Source organism: Pholis gunnellus (genome assembly GCF_910591455.1).
Source record: "Pholis gunnellus genome assembly, chromosome: 4".
Classification (NCBI taxonomy): Eukaryota; Metazoa; Chordata; class Actinopteri; order Perciformes; family Pholidae; genus Pholis; species Pholis gunnellus.
The window spans coordinates 9373646-9392017 of record NC_136530.1 but is presented as its reverse complement, the minus strand read 5'-3'; the positions used below and the strand labels follow the sequence as shown (position 1 = coordinate 9392017).

The 18372-nt window shown below is 42.4% G+C and overlaps 4 protein-coding genes across 4 annotated transcripts; 2 read left to right on the top strand and 2 right to left on the bottom strand.

The window, feature by feature from the left end:
* Positions 1-1845: 1845 nt before the first annotated feature.
* LOC306694571 (kelch-like protein 23) lies at positions 1846-3918 on the bottom strand (the record flags this gene model as incomplete). Its single annotated transcript, XM_079157478.1, has 3 exons — positions 1846-2149; positions 2316-2727; positions 2928-3918. 3 exons carry the CDS (start codon positions 3916-3918, stop codon positions 1846-1848), a joined length of 1707 nt encoding a protein of 568 aa, XP_079013604.1.
* Positions 3919-4254: 336 nt separating this feature from the next.
* On the top strand, positions 4255-5983 carry lsm7 (LSM7 homolog, U6 small nuclear RNA and mRNA degradation associated). The gene is made up of 4 exons (XM_079157443.1): positions 4255-4275; positions 4547-4637; positions 4762-4833; positions 5563-5983. The coding sequence occupies exons 1-4, from the start codon at positions 4270-4272 to the stop codon at positions 5703-5705; spliced, it is 312 nt and encodes a 103-aa protein (XP_079013569.1). The 5' UTR covers positions 4255-4269; the 3' UTR covers positions 5706-5983.
* Positions 5984-8137: 2154 nt separating this feature from the next.
* tmprss9 (transmembrane serine protease 9) lies at positions 8138-14565 on the top strand (the record flags this gene model as incomplete). Its single annotated transcript, XM_079158603.1, has 15 exons — positions 8138-8288; positions 8423-8550; positions 8632-8699; positions 8791-8966; positions 9101-9145; positions 9761-9874; positions 10038-10203; positions 10340-10614; positions 10830-10972; positions 11526-11811; positions 12310-12423; positions 12498-12666; positions 12753-13018; positions 13602-13738; positions 14404-14565. 15 exons carry the CDS (start codon positions 8138-8140, stop codon positions 14563-14565), a joined length of 2400 nt encoding a protein of 799 aa, XP_079014729.1.
* Positions 14566-15168: 603 nt separating this feature from the next.
* timm13 (translocase of inner mitochondrial membrane 13 homolog (yeast)) lies at positions 15169-17346 on the bottom strand. The gene is made up of 3 exons (XM_079158353.1): positions 17126-17346; positions 16677-16745; positions 15169-16323 (listed from the first exon to the last, which is right to left on the bottom strand). Exons 1-3 carry the CDS (start codon positions 17243-17245, stop codon positions 16225-16227), a joined length of 288 nt encoding a protein of 95 aa, XP_079014479.1. The 5' UTR covers positions 17246-17346; the 3' UTR covers positions 15169-16224.
* Positions 17347-18372: the final 1026 nt, after the last annotated feature.

The window sequence follows — 18372 nt, the reverse complement described above, 5'->3', positions numbered from 1 at the left end:
AACAAGGAGACAAATCATTTTGTTCTTGCAGATTTTGTATTCCTGCGGTTTCTTTTTATTGTATTAATAACTTGTTTGTAAATACATAAGGATCCAAGTGCCTGGACCTTAGTATAATGCATTTATCCGTTCTTGGGTCAACAAGGAATTCCACATATTTTCCCCAAAATCAAAATGCGCTTATCTAATTCATGGTATGATGATGTTTTAATGAGAGCAACCTAAAACTAATTTAGTAGTAATTCACTCCCACAGCTTTGTATCCACATACACGGTATGGTTGATTGTACATAGACTATCAAGAACATTGATTGTAGTAAATCTGTTGATAAACCACTTTATATATCTATTTTTTATGAACCATTTATTCAACAGGTAGTTTTTATGTTGTTGTAATCTGTGGCAGAATCTAAAAGGCTACTGCAGAAGTCCCTTAGGGGTGATAAAGTTATATTTTTCTGTGATAGGATTTGATTTTGTCTGTAAGGTTTAAACTCCCTTCTTAAAAGAGGTATGGCGCCTCCTGGTGTACAAAGAAGAACATAATCCTGTAGAGAAGGCACTCCCCATGTCTGCTAAAACGATGCCCTTCCAAAGAAATGTACTGCTCATAGAAATATGGATTCAAACCGTGTGTTTCTTTTTCTACTTTGAATATCATTGTGACAGGAAGCATGATCTCTCAACAAGGTTTTTGTTCAAGTTTGCTCCACTGGGCTTTAGTTTTGTGCCTTGGCTGCTGTTTTTACACTATTCTGTGACAAAACACTTTTAATCTTTTGACTGAAATGTTGGTGAGGTGAATATGTAAGCCATGAAAGGTATGCACACACAGATGAGTATTAGTGACATGTGATATGTTTATTAGAGGAGTTGTTTACTAAGGTCCAATGCTTTATGGCTTAGATGAAATGTAAACATTTAAAAGAGCCAGTGTGTACCATTTAGGGCATTTATTAGCAGGAAATGCCACTAAAATCCAAATGAGGTCATTTGGATTGAACATGTATTCAAACACAGTGAAAGACATGGCTCAGTGTCTTTCAACTGTCTCCAGGTTTCATAATCAACCGAGATCGTGTTTGGAGAGCATCATAATCCACAGTACACTCACAGTATACACAGAAGTTCATTCACTACCAATAACAGATGTTACATTTCCACAGGTTAGGTTTAGGATTAGTGAGTAGAGTAGAAACTGGATTGTGTGAAACTGGATAGCTGCAGCCCACAACACGAGGGGGATTTAATGGAGAACACTAAAAGGGCTGATCCACTGAATAACGCACTCATTTTTTTAAATAGATATAAAACCATTAGTAATGTCACATTTCCATGAAAGTAACACTAGACTGTTCTCTTGTGAGTGCACGTGGATGCATTGCTGATAGGTCGGCCAGTTGGAAAGTTTTAATAAATGACTTCTATTCAATTAATTAGCACTGCTGTCTTATTTTAAGTGGAAGACTTAAATAGTATTGTGTTCATTCAATCCATTTGTTATAGTTCTTTATGAAACAACTTTTTATTTATTTTACACTAGTCTGATTCACTGGATAGTGACTGTGAGATGGCATTCTCCTCCCGCAGCTATCTGTTTTGCAATGGCACCCTATACCAGAATGATAACGTGTGGCACCAGACCTTTCTTTAGCGCTGACACAGCGTTGTGGAGATAGGTCTGGGTATGCAAGACTAACTTCACCCAAATCATGACCTCTTACAGAAAAAAATCTATTTGGGAAGTTCTCTGAATGACATTTCTAATATACACAACTTCAATTTACGTTATGAGACTATATATATTAAAATAGATTACAGTAAATTGCCTTTTCATCAGTCACATCATGTGACCATTCTCATGGTGACACACCCTCTAAGGGGCACAGGGCAGGGTATGGCATCATCCACCTCAATGCAAGTGTCTATGTAAGGGTCCAGAAGCACCATGTTTGGGAATGCTTTGTTACTCTTCCTCTCGCTGACCAGGTATACCTGTCCGCTGACTGTTGTGCCGCCACAGAAGAACTTCCTGTCCAGACATTCCTCCTCCAGCACAGTCCACTCGTCTGTCTCCACGTCAAAACGCAAGGCTTGGCCTCCAAACAGATAGAGGGCACCGTTAAGCTCTGAGGCAACCAGGTCATATCTGGGGTTACAAGAAGGTTTCATTTTCACATAATTACCAGGCCAACCAATGCTCTAAGGAGCAGCTATTTTGAAAACAACAATATTCTAATTAAGAAATATCAGTTTGTGTCAGAATCTGTCAGAAAGCAAAGCTGAAGAGAGTGCGCTGTTGAAAATTCACTCACCGTGGAAATGGAGAATAGGAGACCACGTCCCACTGATCGTTCTTCACCATGTACCTCTGAATTCCACCATACACCTCGCCGTTTTCATCCAGGCCACACGCCACATAGATGCACGACCCCAGAGCAGCAGTGGCTGCTCTCTCCACAGCCCTAACCATGGGGCTGACCTCCTCCCAACCCTCCTCTGACCCCAGCACTAGCCTTTCTACGTCGGCCACAAGCCCTTCCTCCATGCTACCCCCTAGGACATACAGTGAGGAGTCCAGCCCTATGGAGCAGTGGCTGTGCCTGGACTTCTGCAGGGCTGGCCCGTCCACCCAGCGCTGGTTCCCGCATTCATATATCCTGACCCAGTCCGCACAGAACCACAGCACGTCCCGGAAGTAGCCGCCAGTCACGACCACATTGTCTCCTACATAAGGAGAGAATGAGGAAATAAAGAAAATGTAATAAAAGAATTCCAATGTCCAATATACGTATGTTATGTTAATTGGAATTTAATGTAACAACAACGACAGATGATTGAGATGCATCATCCTGTACACACACCACATGAGGAATAAATACATTTCTACCCTCATCTTCATCACTATCATTCACATCCAACATTACCTACTGCAGCTACCGAGTACTGTGTGAGGTTCTTCCTCTGCAGAGGGGGACAGCTCTGCCATCTACCACTGAGTGGGTGAAATTGGTACAGTGACTGCTTTTCCTGATCGTGAGGTCCACCCAGGACAAAGAGGGTCTCTCTGGCCCTGGTCCTCGTCATTGACCTGCCCATTGCCCAAGATGTCGGGAAATGTTCATTCAGCGTGCAGATGAGCTTGGCTCTGGGGTCGGAACTTTTCATTTTGGTCAAAAGTTCAGTGATAAATGGTAAAGAGAGCGACTCAGGCCTCACCAGCTGAATGAGCTCCAGGAAATATTCCTCTCGTTTTGAATCAAATGACACCCAGCGAAGGGTGGCCTCCACGGCCAGATCATCTTTATGGATCGCAAGGTCATCACAGGCAAGAAGGTCTGCAACAGTCTCCTTAGACAGAGATAGGAAGTCCTCTTCAGCGACAATAGCAGAGAAGTGTGTGAGCACCACCTGTCGTGCTGCAGTGTACAGCTGAGTGCAGCCCCGCTGCCAGGCGAAGGCCATCATTCCCAAACAGTTACTGAGGTGCAGCTCCCGCTCCAGGAACTTGCAGCACAGAAGCCTGGCTCGCTCCAGTTGTAAAAAGTCTGCGGTCTCAAGAATCCCCAGAATGTTTTCTCTGTCCAGAGCTAGGTTGGATGTCTTGCTGTATTCCATCAAAACCCTGAAATGCTGCAGACTCACACCTTTGATTTCAATTTTCCTTTTGCTGCTCTCAAGGCCACAGCCAAAAAACAGAGCCCTGAAGTAGGGACTCTGGAGGGCCAGGTGTTGACGGTTGACATAAAAACTCTCTCCTTCTACTCGTAGAATAGCATCAGGAATAGCATTACATGCAGAGTTAGAGTCTGTCACATGCAAAGCAGATTCGTCCTCCTCAAGTTTGTGTATCTGTTCAGAGAAAACTGTGAATTTAAAGCTCTGAGGTTTCAGCTCCGTGTCGGTTAAGCAGGCCATTACACAGGCACACCAACCGTCTTCTGCACAGTGCCTCCTCCTCGTTCTGGTGTACAACACACCAACTGGTGGTATTATTAATAGACTTTCCCCCTGACTGACTGCTGGCTAAAACAACAAGGAAAAGGAGGTCAGCATGCGTAACAGATGCTAATTATAACACAGGGACTCATAATCAAACACTAATTGTTTGATTATTAAACTGTGATAATATTCTCCTATTAGTAAATTAATAATAGAGTCAGCAAACTACTACAAACGTCTACTGAAACGTCAGCTACAGGCGCTCAACGATTTGATTGGTGGAATACTTCTGAGGTCACAGTTTCACTTCCGTGTCACACAGCGAACATGGCGGTGAGTTCATATGGTTTTAGCTTTCATTCAAACATATGTTGTACTTTTGCACCCACACGCATTCGGTGCAAAAAGTAGAACGGTGGTTTCCTTTAGCCAGTTGTTGTTTATTCTGAACACGACGTCCGAGGAGTACTCGGAAGTAACGTGGCGTTTCTCTCACGTTCGCTATCTTGGCTAGCCAAGCAAAGCTAACCTCAGGCTGGGTCCGTGTTTGTTTGCGGCTAGCTTTCGTCTGACTTACAGATGCATGTCCCTTTGTTCTGTGCAGGATAAAGAAAAGAAGAAGAAGGAGAGCATCTTCGACTTGTCAAAGTACATCGACAAGCCAATTCGTGTGAAGTTCCAAGGAGGTCGAGAGGGTAGGTGGATTAGTTCTGAAGATAATAAGCTAACGGCAATGCTAACACATGTAGCCGTTGGAAAGTGTACATATTTGGGACTCCCTGGCTAATGCAAGCTTTACTGTGTGTCGTTCCCTCTCAGCCAGCGGTGTCCTGAAGGGGTTTGACCCCCTGTTGAACCTGGTGTTGGACGGAACAATCGAGTACATGCGTGGTGAGTAAAAAAACTGCCAACATTACACTGTGGAACTTGTTCTTCTCCAAATTACACTATCACATCCATGAAACTGTCTCGAGAGATGTCGAGGACTGGGAGAAAACTAAGGTTCATGCACAGTTCCAGACTTCACCAACGTATATATCCTGTTTCCCGTAACTGTAAAAAAACGTAATCAAACTATCTCTGCAATGCCTCATCATAGCCTATTATGCCCTTCCGGAAATACTATTTGAAAGGGGGAACAGACTTCTAGAGCAGTACTAAAAGGCAGGAACACCAACTGTGACATGTAAACTGAGGACTAGAAGTATGGATTATAGGGAGATGGGCAGCAATATGCCATTGTTGTGTGTGTTTTGCCAAACCAAAGGTTACATGATGGTGGCTCTTTTCCCTAGAGCAAAATGTCACTCCAAGGTTTTATTTCCGAATGCTATCTTTTAGTTATGGGCGGATGAAGCTTTCACGTTATCTTTCCATTTGTGTCGAAAGGGGATTTCAAGCTTTGGGCTTTAAAGCAGCGAGCACAGAGGCAGCGTGACAGCAAAATGTGATCTTTAATCACATTACAATATGTTTTGTATGTTTGCCCAATAAGTCAGCGTTTTGTCACCAGATAAATAAACCGTTATAAAAAGGGGTCATTTAAATTGATCTTCACATCTGTGACATGTGAACTTGGATTCTTGTGTCTTTAACCTTAATCCGTCGGTGTCTATCCAGATCCAGATGACCAGCTGAAGCTGACAGAAGACACCAGGCAGCTGGGTCTGGTGGTCTGCAGAGGAACCTCCGTCGTGCTAATCTGTCCTCAGGACGGCATGGAGGCTATTCCAAACCCATTCGTACAGCAACAGGATGGCTAATACACAGTCCGTCACTCGCTTCATTCAGAGCAAATTTCTGTTAAATATCTTAAGTTTTACAGCAGAGGGGCACTTGAAAGCACTTCAGCTTTGTTTCTGTCTGTGGTGTGCAAGTTTGCAAAGATTTGAGTTGTATAGAGCCCACAAGTTTGGGAAGAGTTAACCGTACCATTTTCCTTTTATCCACAATAAGAAACTTTTTACTATTCTTTGTTGTTTTTGATAAGAAAATAAAATGAAAATGTATGTTGAGTGTTGGGTACATTTTGTTCTCCCTTGTTCTAATTCATTGATTTATAAAAAAAAAACTTTTTGAAAGTCGACGCAACTTAATTTGACTCATTTTAATGAACATCGAGCTGCTGTTTTCTTTCTCTCAGCCATCCGACACTTTTCAGCAGAGTTACTGTCACTTGTGTTCTTTCTGCAGCTCGGTGTTATTGTTGCCTAAGTTGTCCAGAAACAAATACATTTCCTGGTTAAAAAGTTATGAGTTAGCTACAGATCATTTTCGCGTGTAGTCCTTTTAATAACCACACAACCTAATAGATACATTTAGGTTGTGGACAAACCACTGGATTGGCCACAGCTCCATCCTCTTGTTCCTTTGCAGTAACAGAAGTAATCGATTATTATCTTTGACAGTGTTTAAAGGAATTAAGGGAGTGTTTGTGAAGATAAGCCACTCAAGCCTGTCTGCACACAAACAAAGGGGCATTTGTGGTAATAAGGGCTCTAACTCGGCTCTGCTTTAAGCAGGGTGGGGGGGGATAATGTAAGTATTTGATTTGAGTTAAAAATGACAAGGCAATGTATTTTTGCTAAAATAGTCCAAGTCATTTTAAATAACGGACTGTTAACTGATATGTGTGCCACTTATAATTGATGGAGGGGTTTTCTTACATCCTGAATTGAGTGTAAAACATATTTATATCATAGATTTGCGAATTAAAACCTCCTGAACATACTTTTATTTAACTTCACTTCCTCCCTCGTTGTCAAACTAAGTGTAGTTAAGAGAAACTGTAATCCCTGTAAAAGGACCCTAATACTTGGCCAGCTATTGTGAACCCGGGACATGCAGCCAGATTTCCAGGAGGCTTCGCGCCTCCTCTGCTGCTCAGTTACTGTGTCAATGGAGCACCGACGGGCAGCGACTAGAGGGAGCACTGGGCTCCACTGTGGAGACATTTATGCCTGTTTTTCTGTTTGTTTTTTTTAACTTTCCTTCATTGTGCTTTAATGTCCGTTGCATAAACGACTAATAGTTATTATGTAGCTGGAGATAATGGGAGCTCTGAGGTGACAGGATAAATGCCTGTGTACATCGGGGTGGAACCGAAAGGATCAATACCGATGGGAGGAGGGTCGGCCGGGGATTTGTGAAGCCGAGCCGACTTTTCTAAAGTAAACTGAAAAGGTGAGCTACGTGCGGCACGCCCCGTGGCAGGTGGAACAAAAAGCGGACCTCTCCGTCCTCTCGTTTGTGTTCCTCCATCCATGTATCTTTTCTTGTGATCGCCAAGTCATACACCAAGGACTGCGGGAGATCGTGAATGGCAGCGTTCAGAGGAAAGAAGTGAGTGAGTTTACTTCAGAACATAGAGCCTCTATTGTGTAATGCTTCACGCTGTAATAAACCTGGACTCACCGTGCGTAATTTGCTGGTGCAGTGAGTATTCTCACAGAGTCCATTTTTTCGGTGAAATGCTGTTATCTACTGAGAATTAAAAGGGATGTTTTAAGTGTTACCGTTTTCCACATCTGAATTGTGGTCGCCATGCAACATGGCCTGGTCTGTTTTACGCACGTCCCGTAGCCTATAATCTCAGCCAGCTCTCCCGGACAGAGTCGCTGCTTTAATTTTCTGTGTAGTCATAACGACTTTATAATGAGTGTTTTCTTATAGGAACACCTGGGCTTTTAATGAAACAATTTGTTATCCCAGTAAAGTAACGCTAGTTTTAAATTGTTTTGGTAATTGCATTAGTGTGACCATAGTCCCTCATTTATTTGGGTACCATGGTGTTAATCATTGTATAATTTGATTTGTGATAATGTCATTCGGTATTTGTCGACTATCCCTGTGACTTTATTATTTACGATGTTCTTTGTTTTGTAACGTGCAGAGTTTTGTCTGTTATAATGAAAAGCTGTGGAACACAAAATATTTCATATTGTGATATACGATCAAAATAAATAATAAATGTGTTCTTATTTATTCCGCAATATTGATATCCACCCTGTTGTACAGCCTCACCCATTGCATTAGTACACAATGCCTCACTTACAATAACATCTCAGGCTGTTATTTCCAATATCCAAATATTGTCACTGTATCTTTTACCAGGACTGGATCATTTTGTCTGTAGGGCATGATGATACTGGATACAGTGCAATGTGACTTGTGAGGTTGGTGCTGTGAATACAACATGGAGGTGAAGAAGGATGGAGGAGGAGGCCCGTGGTCTTCTTCAGGAGACTCCTCTGCTTCCTCCAACCCTTCCTCCTGCAAGAGCACCCTCATAGCCTTCCTCTTCTTCTTCCTCCTCATTATCGGGGTCTTTGTAGGCCTGCTTATTGGTGAGTATCACATTCACCTCATAATCACATACTTAAACATAGTTGCAAGAGCTATTCCGAGTGCTCTGTTAAACAGACTATTCTAACCGTAATTGTTCTGTAAGAATGAACCACTTCTACTCTGTCGTTGCCAGCCTACCTGGTGCAGGAGCAGCATAATTTTATGGAGACAGTGGAGCTGAAAGGTCTGAAGTATGATCCAGTTCTGCAGGATGAAAACTCTGGTTTCTCCATAGTACTGACCTCAGTTTTAAAGTCCAAGGTTAGTGCAGACTGTCGCCACGTTGAGAGCCCAATATTTTATTTGAAGAGGTTTCAAGTTTTACATTTTCCCTTCTTACAGATCAAAAATATCTTCACTGCCTCGTCGATATCACATCACTACATTGAATGCAGTGTTGTTGCCTATGGGTGAGTCAAAGCTGAACTGAAGTAGATGACTTAATCCAAGCGAAAAAGCGTCTCAAAGATGAAACAAACAGCATTGTCTGTTTCTTCCCAGTAACATTAATGCTGACGTGATGGCAACATTCAGACTGGTCTTCAGGGTGTCCAAGGTCCAGCAGTATTCAGACAACTTTGTTCAGGACCTGCTGAGAGCAGGACTCGGCTCAGTAATGCACGGCAAACCACTGGAGGTGCCAGAATTCGGAGAGATCAACGCTATCGTCTTACTTGGTAGTAAAACTATACTGTCATCAGTCTGTGGTGGATGTGTGTAGTAGTAGGAGTAACAGAAATAGGCCACAGCTGTGTGATGTTGTGTGTCAGGGCTTCCAAAGTCCTCACTTTGTCTTTCTCCTCATTCCTAGGAGCCAGTGGGAAGTCATTTTATGCTATTGGAGATGAGATGATAGGTGAGTGAATACGTTGGCCCATGTTTCCCTTCATTACGTAATTGCAAGATGTGATGTGGGGGACGAAATTCACAGTCGTCGTTCTGTGCAAAAATGCATTCTAATATTTATCTGAAGCCAAAATGAGTCTTCAACAGTCTAAGTAAGTCAAATCAGGCAGGTGTCGTCCAAAGTTAGTTTTTAGTAGAAAGTTCCCTCTTTGTGTTGCTGTCCATCCACTGGCGGTACAAAGCAGGGACACTAAAAGGGGAATTTTACACGGAAGAACTAAAACTTTGAAATATGCGATTTGACTAACTCAGACTGCAAAAAGCCTTTTTGTAACTTTGGTGGAAATTTGGGGTATATTATTGTATGTAATGAGGACTGTGGATTACGTTAGGAATGGATCTCTTCATGCAGAATGAACAGGAGGAATGAATACAGGGACTAATAAAGCTCTGTACTATTTTACTTAAGCATCACCATCCTTCTTAAATGTTATGTGAAAACAAATGATACTTTATCTAAATTCCAAATACAAATATTAATACAAATGATACTTGTACTATTTTCATATTTTACCTTATCCTGTAACTCTCATCCTGACATTTTTCTTTCACCTGGGCTCTCCAGCCAGGTGTCCTGACAACACCTTCACTTGTGACAACGGAGAATGTGTCACAAAATTGAATCCGGATTGTGACTTCGTCCCCGACTGTGCAGACGGATCTGACGAAGCTCGTTGCGGTAAATTACTTGACACTGCTACTGTCCTTTTAAGCCTCGTTATTCAATTTTATTTTCTCAGTTGTTATTGGTAAACAAGAATAAACTATCCCTGACTGTTATATGTTAGGTTACTGACATACCTGTAGGAAAAATAAAAACATCATCAAACATTTATCCTCAGCCTGTGGTACACGTCCCGCTATGGGGAGTCGTATAGTGGGTGGGGAGGATGCCCGGAAAGGCGAGCTGCCATGGCAGGTCAGTCTGAGACTCTATGGACGCCACACATGTGGAGCCTCCATCATCAACGAACGCTGGCTGGTCAGTGCGGCACATTGCTTTGCGTGGTAGGCATCATTTCCAAGTCACTGAGGAGTTATTTATGAATCTCCCAATCAGTGAGATTAACTAAACTTCCCACATCAGCATTAAAAATGTAAGGGACAACCACATTTTAATCTTTTTTTATAATCTGTTTTCTAGGAACAAGAACCCCAAAGATTGGACGGCCCTTGTAGGGGCCAGACTAGTGAGCGGGGATGAGTCAGACTCCACAACAATTAACATCAAGTCGCTGGTTGTGTCTCCAGACTACAACACTGAGACCACTGACAGCGATGTTACTGTACTGGAGCTGGATACCCCTCTCACCTTCAACTCTTACATCCAGCCTGTCTGCCTGCCCTCCTCGTCTTACGTGTTTTCCCCCGGACAAAGCTGCGTGGTCTCAGGGTGGGGTGCGCTACACCAGTATAATCGTGAGTCCGCCTGCAGGAGTACACCTCAACACATCAGCAAATGAGGGATAAGAAGTTGATAGTGAGAAACTAATCCTTTATAATGTGGATACAAGACCTAAACAGGGCAATTATGGCATTTGATGTCAGTCAGTTGAGGAAATGATTGCAGGACTGCATGTTGAAGTGTGATCAGTATGAGTAATTCTGTCGTCTTGTGCTCTTCTGCCATTCAGCCAAGGTGCCTCCCACACTGCAGAAGGCGGTGGTGAAAATCATTGACTCCAAGGTGTGCAATAAATCATCAGTGTACAGAGGAGCTGTTTCTCACAACATGATGTGTGCCGGATTCCTGCAGGGCAAGGTGGACTCGTGTCAGGTCAGTGCTGTTTTACTTGGTTCACACATGGTGACTACAATGGCACGAGCTATCAAATTACATTTTATTACAATACTTTCTTTTCTCAGGACAACGTTTGCATACAGACACTGATGATGTTGAAACTATAAGTAGGGTCAAAACTGCATGTTAACACTGGTCCCACCCTAAAAATAGAGTCCTGAAAGCTGTTGCTATTTTTTTCATCTCAGCAGTACATGATGTGTGCTGTTAATAATACACAGAGAAAATATGACATTCCTCCCCAGTATATGCTCAATCTAGCTCCCATTACAGCTCAATTTACAGAATGTTGATGCTCTGATTAAAAAAAAAGGCATATGCTCTTGCATAGAGACAACTATGCTTGAACCGCAGTAAATGTATTCATTCATGAAATCATGGAAATTACAGTGCGCATCCTAATCAACGAACACTGATCACCTGACATTAAACTGAACTTAAGTTGAAACAGGAATGTCACAAAAATGACACTAACAAGTTTAACTGTTCTCACATCACAGAATCAGAGGTCTTGTTTTTTCCCCTGCAGGGTGACTCCGGAGGGCCTCTGGTGTGTCAAGGGGCCCCAGGGAGGTTCTTCCTGGCTGGGGTGGTGAGTTGGGGTGTTGGCTGTGCCCAGATCAACAAGCCTGGGGTTTATTCCCGCATCACCAGGCTCCGCAACTGGATTTTAAGCCACACAGATCCCAGCTTGGTCCATGATTACTATCAGTACGTTCCTACTGTGCCTGTCACTGTGCCAGGAGAAAGCTTTTATAATCCGCCAGTACCCAGGACCATAGCCATGGATGTGTCATCTGCACCAACACTGACTGGTAATGTCATGCTGTGAGCAGTTAACTGGTATTTTTCAACCTGGACCTTATTTTCCAATGTTTTGTGTGTAAGCGAGTAATGAGCAAAAGGTTAAGCCTGCACACTGCTCCGTGCCACAATTGTATTGCATTCTGATCCTACCTGGACCTTTGTCAGGTCAAATACGATCGAAACATAGTAAATAAAACTGAGGCATGGAGTAGTGGGCAGGCGTTACCTTTGTCTTTATGATGTCAGTGGCAATAACAAGTACTTTGAGCGGATGTAAATTGACAGTGAGGAATAGCCCTTAGCGATTACACTGCAGCCTGTTTAGTGGCTGTTCTCTGCAGCGTACTTCCTCAATACTGAACCAATTTCAAAAAAGGTTACACTTTGATTTATTGATCACTCATTCATGTGTTACCAAGAGAAACAAAATGATGTCAGTCATAAATGTAGTATCGCAAATACTTGTGTACACTCATGCCACACAATCCGTCCATCATGTCCTCCAGCCTTGAACTGCAGCGGAAACTTCCAGTGTAGCGCCACCTCCTGCATCAGCAAGGTCAACCCAGAGTGTGACAGCATCCCAGATTGCCCCAACCAGGCTGACGAAAGACACTGTGGTGAGTTCATATGTGTAAAGGAATGCACATACTGGATTTAAAGAACATATTTCTGATGCATGTTTTTGTTGCAGACTGCGGCATGCGTCCTGCGTTGGGCTCCCACAGGATCGTGGGTGGAGTAACAGCTCGAAGGGGGGAGTGGCCTTGGATTGGTAGCCTCCAGTTCCAGAGACTGCACCGTTGCGGCGCCACACTCATTCACAGCAAATGGTTACTCACAGCGGCACACTGCTTCAAAAGGTGCTGCTGAACCTCAATAATATTGATATCAATAATAATGGATGAGCCTAGATGGTACTGAGCATGTCTTCATTTATAACCCCCAGTGACCGTAGCCCCACTAACTGGGCAGTGAGCCTGGGGTCTGTGCTGCGCTCTGGGGTAGGAGCCATGGTCATCCCCATCCAGAGGGTCATCATCCACCCAGCCTTCAATGGCACCAACATGCACCATGACGTGGCTCTGTTGGAGCTGGCAGTCCCAGCCGCCATGTCCCACACCATCCAGTCACTCTGTCTCCCCTCACCGGTGCACCGCTTCCTCAAGACTACTGAGTGCTACATCACAGGCTGGGGATCCATGAGGGAAGGAGGTGAGGGATTTCAAATGTCACCGGCACCGGGCTCAGCTTCCAAGAAAACATTGGACAATTGCGTAATGATGTTACAATTTACAACAAATTCGACAATTTGACATCATTCTCCATAAGGAGTAAAAGCAAGAAAACATCAGAGGAGCAAAAGTTCTACATCCTCATGATCCTAAAGAATGAATAAAACCAAACTAGTTTTTTTAAATAAGGGATTTTTGCACTGAGGCAAGTCCTTACCGCCGCATTATCCCACCACCTTTACAATATGATAAAATATAATATTAAACACTACCAAATGGCCTGCTCACACAGTGTTTCTCACTTACTCTTTTGGTATGTAGCCATGCACGTAGCTTCACTTTTACCTGCTGAGGTTCTGACTTATTTACCACTGAAACCCCTGCTGCTACACCAGAACAATGGAGGTGAACGGAATTTGATTTGTGGCGCTCACAGTAGTAAAAAAACAAAAACAAAGAGCATTTCAAGAATGCAACAGCAACTTGTCTTTCTGGAAACGGTGTTGGAATCAGACTTGATCTTTGTGAAAATGCATTACCCACTAATATCATTTTTGGCACAGGTTCGTTGACCAACCTGCTGCAGAAAGCTGCAGTGAACATCATTGACCAGACAGACTGCCAGCAGTCTTATGGGAACGTGCTGTCTCCTAACATGATGTGTGCTGGTTACATGGAGGGAGGGAAGGACACCTGTTTGGTAAGTTGCAGGACATTCTACCATGTTACCCAAATACCTTTTACGCAGCCTGGAACTGGGCCGGACATCTGGGTGGTACTGTCCTGGCCTCATCTGAGCGGTAAGATTGTGGACCAAGATAACATAAGTGCTCTGGGAAATAGGGCCATGGCACCGATACATCTTTTTACAGTGGATGGTTAACCAGGTCAGAGCAAAGTCAATATTGCCCTTCATTCTTTCGAAGTTTCAAGGACTTGTCTTTGGAAAAAAGAAAAAGCATATGAATAGTTCACGGTTGTGAAAATATTTGTCAGACATTATGATGAAGAAAGCCAAGCGCTACTTATTGAGGAACATTGCAACACTTAAGTGAGAGATACTAATCTGATGGGAGAGAGCAGACTTTCCTTCCTAAAAACACAGAGCCCCCCTTTCCACCCGCTTCCTCTCTGTAATCTCCTTATGTAAGGAAACCCACATGCATTCCTGTCTCGGTCAAAGCACCTGGCATCTCAGCAGCGATCCAAGTGACATTCTCTTTATACTTCACTCTACTGATCCCTCTCTCATCCTTAATTGTTTGATTCTCTTTACATGCTGGAGACTGCATTGCGTTGAGGTTATTTTAATTTCTTACAAGTTATTAAAAGCCAATCTTTTGTTCTTTCTTCCCTCTCATCCAGGGAGACTCTGGAGGGCCGCTGACCTGCCGCGAGCCCTCTGGCCAGTGGTTTATTGCTGGAGTGACCAGCTGGGGACATGGATGTGGGCGAATTGGTTTCCCGGGGGTTTACACTCGTATTACGTCCGTCAGGAAATGGATATCTACAAACCTGCCTTTCTGAAGAGACCAAAAAAGAAGCTGAAACCACAAAAAGATGACAAAGCACGTGGATTTTGTTGATACATCTTCTCCAGAAAACTGTACTGTAAAAGGACCAAAGTCATGCTAAAAGCCACACATACATAGTTTCCACGGTATTGATCTTAGGTGCTGTTTGTAATACTGTGCAGTTATCTGAACTGGGACCATCCTCTTTCATAATGTACTGAAGAAATAAGGAGAATACTGAACTGGATTGTGGACATTTTGATCGCACATGCATGATTTAAAGTATTTATTTCAGTTATTTATTTTCCTGACCGGTAAACTTACCGTACATGGTGTATTTTTTTTCTTCATTTTGTGTGGGGTTCTGAATATATGTGGTTCATTTATGGGTACATTTCCTTGTCTTTAAAAAAAAAAAAATCTATTCTAAGAAAATAAGACAAAGATGCGGTGTAATAAGTGTTACTGAAAGGTGGGTTTTCTGGGAAATATATAGTTCTGTATGAAGAAAGTGGTCCTGGAATCAGCTTTAATCTAATTCTGACTTAAGTTTGATAAACCTATGGTGATGTTTCATTGGCATACACTCTTTTTGATGAGACACAAGAGAGGACTCTGATAAACAAGATTTATTGATTTTTCATGAAAACCATTCACACACACTGCAAATAATGTTCACAAGCTTTTGTGGCTCTTACTTCCCTACATCATTTCAGCAGGATGGGGGGGGGGGCACATACAGATGAGAAAGGTTCAGTACCCCGTGTACAGCAAGGCAGACCCTGCTGAAACAAGCCCACTACTGTGGAGGGCGGCAGATAGAGTGACAACTAGAACACAGATCAGACAAAACAGTTTTGTTCTCCAGGCGTACTTTGATATAGGACTGTTTTTGGAGGCTTGTGAATGTCAGGTTCACGGTTATGAAAACACCAAGTTCGTCCTTGAGTCCTCCTTTTGATTTGAAGTAGGTCTTTTAGTGTAAAAGCATGTTAAGTGAAGCCTGCGTTGTCCCTTAAGGGCTCCAGTTGTGCAGCAACACAATGAAAAGAATTGGTAACAAACATGCCGATAGTATTTTATGAGAATTTGTGGTTAGTTACAGGTATGCGTCCCATTTATACAGGCTCTTAAACACAAGAAACAGTCAACCATAATTTAAAGGCAGGGAGGTTTCAGTGTTTCTATTGAAGCCGCATTATTAAGTAAACAAATACTGCAATAATTACTCTGAATTTCCTTTAAAACATCGCCAGTCTATCACAGGGCAATAAGTACGTAATCACACTTGTGTTCATTCCAACCGGTATTTAGAGTTTTCAATTCTCGTGACCTATATGTCTTTAAACATGCAGGTGTAAATGTATGATTACTTGTTAACCAGAAGATGAATTATTCATAACATAAAAACACAAATAATCAGACTTTGTTTCTTAACTGTTCCTCAGAGCAAAATGAAAATGTCCACAGAGACTTTTGTTGTGGCTAGGGTCCACGGGCTCCACTTGCCTGCCTGTCTGTCTGTCTGTCTGTCTGTAAGGTATTGGTATGACGACGGTGTGCTGCTGCTGCCACGACACACCCGTGCACGGCCTCCAGTGGAAACACTGTACTCCTCCTCGCCGTAAGCAGCAGCCCGACGAAGGGAACGGAAGGACGAAGAGAGGGATGTTCACATACGAGCTCTTTCCTTCTGTAATCTGGAGTTGTATGTTCGGGACACGGTGTTCCAGGCGTCCATATACCGGTCCATACACATGGCAATACATTTCTGTGAGGACAAAGGCAGATATAGAGACACAATTCATGATCTTTTCTAAAGGCTGCAACTAACAATTATTTTCATTATAAATCATTCTGCTAATTACTTTATCAATTCATAATTTGGTCTATAGTGTATTAAAAGCTGGTTAACTTAAATTGAATGGCTTGTTATGTCAGTCCAGACAATCCAAAACTCAAACACATTCCCTTCACATTCATAGAAATCCCAGAAAGGTAGCAAATCTTCGCATGAGATTATCATAGATGACCAAATTGACTCGAGATTATCTGCCAATTGATTAGTTTTTTCAACTCTAATCTTTGTGCATCTTAAACTGCTCATTGTGGACCCGCGCATACCTGCTCGGAGTTGTCCAGCGTGCTCCCAGGTTTACCTATGCACTTCTTGAAGCATTTGTCTGTCATTCTCTGAAACAGAAAGACAAAAACGTTATTCACGTGATTACTAACAGCTGAACTTCAGTTACAACAGCCGTCCCCAACATCACCCGCTGTGCATCTGGTAACGTTAGGTGAAAACACTCAATGAATCTGGTTTAAAGACACATCTGGTTAAAGAGTCAAGGTTTTGGGACGTCTAGGCTACAGCATTTCGATGACTACTGTTTCTATAAGTCATATTTCATTGTTGTGGTGACGACATCTTCATACAACAGTGTGAGAGGATTAACAAAGGTGCTTCCCTTAATTTATTTACTATATTTAACGTTACTCTGCCACTTAACTTAGTAAGTTAGACAAGTTTTAGGTTAGCCTTGCTAGCTTAGCAGCTGTGTCCATTGATTTACCTGCAGCAGCTCCTGCGCGTTAGCCACTGCGATCTGGACCTTAACCTGCTCCATGATCGTACCGGTGTCCACTTTACCACCCGATCCACCTGCTGGGAAGTCTGACCCGAACCCGTCCATTTCCACCGGAGTCGCTACCGAAACTGTAGCTGTGTCGGTCTTCTGTAAATACACGTGTGGACAGCTACTGCTAGGTTCGGCTAACGATAGTTTTCGATGCCCTTGACAGCAACGGAAGACTGCGTACGTCACTTCCGTGAAGGTGATTCCGAGTCCGACATGGGAAATGTGTTTTTTTTTTGGTGAGCCGACAAGATCGCGTTACGGTGGAATAAATCTACCGCTACCAAACACGTTTTGTATTTCATACTATATACATGTTAACAACACTGTACACTGTACGAAACACAGACATCCATCCCAACGACACACGTGCACGCACACACGCGTGTTTGCCGCGCGGTGGAGGTATAGGCCAACTCACTTGAATGATCACACAGTCTAAAACTTTAAAGGAGAGACACTCTTGGATTTTACATTTTTTTGCTTTTTAATTCAAAACCAGCCCTCTGTTTATTGGTAAAGTGTTAGATTGATCACTGATTGTAACAGTATAATAAACACAAAATACTTCTTTACCAAAAAATATGCAATGCCAAGATATGAAATGCTCTTGTTTTGTTTTCAGGTTTGAAGTTATTAGTTGTCATTGGCAATGATATTGTTAGATCTCAGGCTCCCTCCGACAATACTATTACAAAATGTTTAGAAAGAAAATCAGGCAAGTACAAATGAGAATCCAATACATAAGATAGTTCAGATGTTAAATAAAGGGATACAAATACAACATTTATAAAAAAATATATAAAATAATATAACATATTAGTGGTAGATGGTAATACAAAAGAATCAAGCTGTATCTATGCTCTATGCTCTATGCTCTATGAAAACAGGCTGTGCAGTGAATGAGAATATATATACAGAGATGTAAACAAGTAATAAAACAGTGAGTATATAAAGGTAATGTGATACATGTTCTTGTTTGTTTTGGCTAAAACTAAATTTGGGAATCAATTGTGAGAAGAAATTTTCATTTAGAAAACATCACAACAGCCATTTATCTCACCCTGATCCTCCACAGCAGGCTGTATTGGAAATTAAATTATAATAAAAAATGAATAATATATGCTTACGGTGTGTGATTACATTCAGGATATTCGATATATTGTGTTTATCCATTGCATAAT